This window comes from Lupinus angustifolius, unplaced genomic scaffold (genome assembly GCF_001865875.1).
Source record: "Lupinus angustifolius cultivar Tanjil unplaced genomic scaffold, LupAngTanjil_v1.0 Scaffold_83_3, whole genome shotgun sequence".
NCBI classification, from domain to species: domain Eukaryota; kingdom Viridiplantae; phylum Streptophyta; class Magnoliopsida; order Fabales; family Fabaceae; genus Lupinus; species Lupinus angustifolius.
In genome coordinates, this window is record NW_017724184.1 from 30,640 (window position 1) to 37,532 (window position 6,893).

Consider the following 6,893-nt stretch of genomic DNA (forward strand, 5'->3'; position numbering starts at 1 on the left):
TCATCCCCGAGTGTAAAACCACACTGGAGGAAGTATTGAACTGTATAAAAAAATTTGCATCATACTGGAATTGAAGAACTCTGAATATTTAAGGTAATTTCCAATTGTTAAAATTTTGTTATGTCTTTTATTTTATTTATAATTTTACGTGTTACATTTGTTTAAATTTAAATATGTTTGTTTTTTTTACTCTTATATGTAGATGGCAATTATTAGAGATATTGTTAGTGATTTTAGTGATGAGGAGGACATCGAGCTTGATGATGACGAGCATGATGATGTTCAGATTACCACACATGAAGCAGTTAGCGTAACATATCATAATCCTTCATCTTTTTTCGTTAACATTGATCATCAATCTGGACAAGATTTTCCATATAGAAGTAGTAACATAAGTAATGAAATAGATAATGAGTTATTTGTTGGTATGCAATTTGAATCAAAGGAGGCAACAATAAATGCGGTAAAACATTTTCATATTAGAAATTCTGTTGATTACGTTGTCGATGAGTCTAGGCCAGATAGATATGTTGTAAAATGTAAATATTATGGTGTTGGGTGTGATTGGAGACTTCGAGCATCAAAAAGTTTGAAGCGTGATATTTGGGAGATTAGAAAAATTAGTGGAAGTCACACTTGTGTATCCACTAATATTTCACAAGATCACACGAAGTTGAACTCATCTTTCATCGCAAACTGCATTGTGCAACTAGTATCAGAAGATCCTGGTATACCAATCAAAGCATTAGTGAAGGAAGTGGTAACTCGTTTTGGTTATACGGTCACATATAGGAGGGCTTGGACTGCTAAACAAATGGCAATGGCCCAAATTTATGGTGATTGGGAGGGATCATACAAGGAGTTACCTCGTTGGTTGAATGCTGTTCAATATTATGCACCAGGTACAATTGTAAGATATTCAGCATCTAACCTTGATGAACATAATACTTTAGTTATTGATAGGGTGTTTTGGGCTTTCAAGCCGTGCATTGAAGGATTCGGTTTTTGCAAACCAATCCTTCAAGTTGATGGGACGTTTTTGACTGGAAAGTATACTGGAACTTTGTTAATAGCAAGTTCCCAAGATGGTAACAGACGTATATTTCCAGTAGCATTTGCGATTGTAGAAGGAGAGACCAAAGAGGCATGGGAATGGTTTTTCTACAATCTTCGGACATATGTTACCCCACAACCAAATATTTGCATTATATCAGATAGGGGTACAGGTTTATTAGGTGCATTACGTACTGAGCTCCCTCAATGGTGTGATGGTCATTCTGTATATTGCATCCGCCATGTTGCTAGCAATTTCAACAAGGAGTTCAGAGATAATGATCTGAAAGAAAAAGTCATTGAAATGGGTAAGTGTTGAAATGAATGTCAATTATTTGAAACTGTTTGTATGTTGGATTTTTGTGAATATTTTTGTACTTGTTGTAGGCTATGAATTGATGCGGCCAAGATTTGAGAGAATGCTTGCTGTATTACGTCAAAAAAACTCTAAGGCGGCAGCGTGGTTAGATAAAATCCCAAAAGAAAAATGGACGCAATCATATAATGAGGGGAGACGGTACGACCATATAACGACGAATTTGGCTGAATGTGTAAATGCGGTTCTGAAGGAGCAAGGGCCTTGCCCATTACTGCACTTGTTAGAGCAACATATCATAGACTGAACTCCTGGTTTCTACACCATAGAAATGAAGCAAATAACATGATCAGGGCGGGTCATGTTTATTGCGAAGAATTGAGTAAGGTGATTAATGAAAATAATCGAAAAGCTACTAGCCATATTGTACGAAATTTTTCGAGGGATTCAGGAGTGTCGGAAGTCGAAGTTGCTAGTACCGGTGGTAGTCGATACGCAAGAGTATACACAGTTAGATTAATGGACAATTGGTGTGATTGTGGGGAATTTCAATCACTTAGATTGCCATGTTCACATGTTATTGCTACTTGTGCATCATTGAACTTAGACTATGGCCAATTTATATCACCGATTTATAGGTTAGAGAACTTACAGAAGGTTTATGGACATGAGTTTCAACCCATTGCAAATGAAGAATATTGGCCTTCTTACTTAGGTCCAACGTTCATTCCTAATCCCCTTATGCGTAGGAACCGTACTGGAAGACCAAAAACTACACGTATACACAATGAAATGGATGATTCTCAGTCCCAACAAAGTAAAAAATGTGGGTGGTGTAGGAGTGAAGGACACAATAGGAAGAAATGCCCTTTTAGAAGTACCGAAGTTGGACAAAGTTCAAGGCAAAACTAAGTGATGTAATATCCCACTTTTGTGTGATTTTGTAATTTTGTAATTTTGTGCAATGTTGTGTAATTTTTTGTAATTTTATAATATGTGTAATACAATTGTGTACATACATAATTCGGAATATACACTTTCTAAATATTATTCCTTAACACATCAATTTAAAATACACTTTCTAAATACAATCCATTAACACGTCAATTTAATATACACTTTCTAAATACAATCCATTAACACATCAATTTAATATACACTTTCTAAATATTATTCATTAACACTTAAATTTTTGTAATTATTTGTAATTTTTTTAATATCCCACTTTTGTGTAATTATTTGTAAGTGGTGTAATTTTAGTACATTAACACATCAATTTTAATATACAACACATAAATAAACCATTAACACATCAATTTTAATACACCATTGACAAATCAATTTTAATATACACTTTCTAAATATTTAAATATTTTACTACACAAAATTGAAACAAATTTCAAACAATTCAAATTTAAATTCGGATTCAAAATTAAATACAATTCAAAATTCAAATTTCAAAATTCAAAATAATTTGAATTCGGATTCAAATTTCACATTTCAAAAAAAATACAACACATAAATACACCAATAAATACGAATTCAAAAAAAAACGGAAAATCAGAAAATTAATTGAAAGTCGTGGATGGTATCCACGACTTTGGTGCAGATTACTAGGGTTTTCAGGAACTCGTGGATGCCAACCACGAGTTCTGTGTAAGTGAATTAAAGGAAATCGTGGATGTCAGCCACGACTTCAATGAAAGTCGTGGACTGCACCCACGACTTTGGCCCAGGCTAGGGCTACGTGGGAATCTGAGGCAGCCACAACTGATTAGAGGTGGAAGACAAAATCAATCGCAACAACAACAACAACTAAGAGTTCAACCACCTCGAAGGAGAAAGGCACCTGGATGTGGAACATCATCTCATAGACGTCATTAGGATATTTTTTTTCCCGCTAATCAAATGTATTTGAATTTTAAATTACAATTTATGAAACTTTCTTCCATTTCCAATTCCATTTTTCTTATTTTTTTAATTTTAACTTACAAATTATGACAATTCCAAAAAAATAAAAAAATACCATACTAAAAAATTACAAAAATACATTAACTTAACTAAAATTATAACATGTTAAATTACCATACTAAAATACAAAAATAATCATTTAACTAAAATTACCATGTTCAAAATATATTTATTTTATAACTTAAACAAAACAAAAAAAAAGCACGTAAAACCATATAACCCATGCAAACTCGTGTATGGGGTCCACGACACTGGAAGTCGTGTACCCCATCCACGATTTCAGTGAGGAGAGAGAAAATTAAAGGGAAATCGTGGGTCTGGTCCACGACTTTCCCCTGGAGTCGTGCCTGTCATCCACGACTATGCCAAAGTCGTGGACCCCATCCACGACTTTCAAAAAACTACCCCAATCCCGTAATTATTTGAAAAGGTACCCCAAAGTTGGGATACTGTAGTTTGACTACCCCAATCCCGTAATTTTTCCATATTCTCTCTACAAGCTAGGTGAGGTGTTTCAGTTTCATTGACTAGCTATCACAATTTATTAATTGAAGGTGATTGATTGAAGTGATATATATATATATATATATATATATATATTATTTATTGTTTGGGTTTAACTTTTGAATATATAATATAAAAAATATTTGTGTGGTGACCCAATTTCTTTATAAACATCACTTAGACAACTTATGAGCAAGTGAAGAGGAAATTATTTGCTCTTTCAGATCATTTGGAATCTATACCATGTTTTTATGGACAAGATATAGAAAATTCTTTTGGTATTCAATTTTAAAAAATATGATTATTGAATTACAATTTTAAGAATGAATGTCAATTATGAATAAAATAAGATATTAACACTTTATTTATTCATATCAAAATAATATTCTCACTCATTGAGTTGAATTATTAAATTTATACTTTGTTTATTTCTTTTAATAATTCAGAAAAAAGACAAAAGAATTATTCTTTTAATTTTTTGTCTCACAAGAAAAATTTATCTTCTCCTATGTGCTACTCCCTCTACAATGATGAATTTAGAAGGCATTGATAAATTCAGTATTATTAAATTCGATTAGATCAGTTGATTTATCATAGAATGGATATCCAATTTGTTCGAGTTGTTCGTTTGTCAACTATGAACCAAAATCAATATAGATAGATTCGATTTGGCTATTTTGCATATAAAATCGACAACTTGGTCTATCTAACAAGTCACGTCCGCTAAATCAATCATTTTTAAATAAAATAGCATCAAAATTATGTTTATAAGGAAAAAAAAATTGTTCTTTCAACTTATTTGTGTTTATGTTTGTCATTATTGGAATTTCGTTTGTTATTTTTTAGCTTATATTGTAACAAAATCTAATTTGTTTAATTAAGATTTAAACTTATTTGTCCATTTTTGTTGTAATCAAATTGTAAAAACTGTGTTATTTGACGATATTTTCTACTTATTTATGATATTTTATTATTGTAAAACTTTTTATTTTATTATTTAATTAGTATTTGTGTGATGACATTATTCTTAAAGGGATTCTAATTTTATTCCTTAGCGGATTTTAATTTCATTCCTTATCAATACAACCATTTAATGCATTTACTAATGGAATTTCAACACACTATTACATTCATCCATTTCTTTCTAAATAATTGTTGTCTCTAATCTCATATGAAAACATATTATATCTTTTCTATATGCACATAACCTTTCATTCCATTTATCCTCAAATGTAATTTTTGTTTGTTTCTCCATCTAAACTGTAAGTTTATTGTTAGTGAATTATTCCCTTATTTTAGAGGTTTGAAAATTGTGTATAACATGCATAAATCGTGTCTCACATTTATGAGTTTAAGACCCGTTTCTTTTTATAGAATGCGGTCATAATTTCATAGTTCTCATCTTCTTCATCCACGAGTTCTTCTAGAGAGAGAAAAAAGAAAGTGAAGTCATGCATGAGAAGCACAAGATCTACATCTTTCCCATAAATTTTACAAAAGTTGTACTAGATGGTAAATAAAAAATCAAATTACTTGGATAAATTTTCCTAATATATACCGTCGAGACTCCAGTGTCATTCGCTCGTGATTGAAAGAATATAAAATAATGCAATGCAAACATTTAGATTATGTACATTATATTTTATATTATATTATCTATTATTATATTTAATTATCATTGACTCTTTAAAAAAATTAATCTGAATAAATGATAAATAATATAAATTTATAATAAATATAAAATAGCGAGTTTATGAGTCAAGTTTACGTCCTAAATCTTTGTTTCAATTCCAATAGTAATAAAGAATAGTATACTAAAATGTTCCCTAGACATAAACATTCACCAAACAAAATGGACACATCAATTTCACCATATCTCATATCAATCAAGGGAAAAAAAACACGTAAAACGAAATAACCCATGCAAACTCGTGTATGGGGTCCACGACACTGGAAGTCGTGTTCCCCATCCACGATTTCAGTGAGGAGAGAGAAAATTAAAGGGAACTCGTGGCTCAGGTCCACGACTTTCCCCTGGAGTCGTGCCTATTATCCACGACTATGCCAAAGTCGTGGACCCCATCCACGACTTTCAGAAAAATACCCCAATCCCGTAATTATTTGAAAAAGTACCCCAAAGTTGGGATAGTGTAGTTTGACTACACTATCCCGGTAATTTTTCCGCCAATGTGTTTTCCCTTTATTTGGTGAATTTGCAATAACTTTATGGATTGGTGATTCAACGCCAACCATATCTTTCTGTGATGACTGTACTTCCTTTACTTTCAATTGCTCCTCCATTTGTTTTTGCATATTATCTTCTGTCTCCTTCATATCTGGTTGCAACATTACATGTGGAGACCACCACGACATTGCTTCTTCAAACACCACATTGCAAGAAATGTAGCAGCACCATGTTGTTGGATCACAACATCTCAATCCTTTCCACTCATTTTCATAGCCCACAAATATGCAACATGTTGTTTTCTTCTCAAACTTGTTGTATAAATGATTAGGAACAAATACATAACATACACAACCAAATACTAGAAGGTGACTCACTATGGGCTCGATCTTCTATAGTTTCTCAAACGATGTGATAGATCTAAGCTTCGTTTGAGGTAACCTATACTGCAGTCTTCATGCATTCTGCCCAAAATTTAGTAGACACATTTTTAGCATGGAGCATACTTCTACATATCTCAATCAAATGTTGATTTTTTCTTTCCGCAACTCCATTTTGTTGTGGTATGTAAGGTCACATCAACTATCTTCGTATATTGTTTTCCCATAGGAAGTTATAAAATTGATGCGAGGTATACTCCCCTTCATTGTCAGTACGCAAATACTGAATTTTTAGCTTTGTCTCACTTTCAACATTTCGCTTGAACTCTTTAAACTTCTCCAGAGCTTCTCATTTTTATGTCATGAAATATGACCATACATATCTAGAATAATCATCATTGAAACTAATCACATAACGATGTTCGCTCACTGATAGTTGCTTTATTGGTCCAAACACATCCGGGTGAACTAATTGAAACGACAT

At 32.3% G+C, this 6,893-nt stretch overlaps 1 protein-coding gene across 1 annotated transcript; it reads left to right on the forward strand.

Moving 5' to 3' along the window:
• Positions 1 to 202: 202 nt before the first annotated feature.
• LOC109339611 lies at positions 203 to 2,281 on the forward strand. The gene is made up of 4 exons (XM_019577075.1): positions 203 to 425; positions 903 to 1,361; positions 1,441 to 1,570; positions 1,699 to 2,281. Exons 1-4 carry the CDS (start codon positions 203 to 205, stop codon positions 2,279 to 2,281), a joined length of 1,395 nt encoding a protein of 464 aa, XP_019432620.1.
• Positions 2,282 to 6,893: the final 4,612 nt, after the last annotated feature.

Excerpts from the sequence above, each read along its gene's own strand:
- LOC109339611 (XM_019577075.1), top strand. The coding sequence starts at position 203 with ATGGCAATTATTAGAGATATTGTTAGTGATTTTAGTGATGAGGAGGAC. Across the intron at positions 1,362-1,440 it reads AGAAAAAGTCATTGAAATGG|GCTATGAATTGATGCGGCCA; the intron begins GTAAGTGTTGAA and ends TACTTGTTGTAG. Across the intron at positions 1,571-1,698 it reads TCATATAATGAGGGGAGACG|AAATGAAGCAAATAACATGA; the intron begins GTACGACCATAT and ends TCTACACCATAG.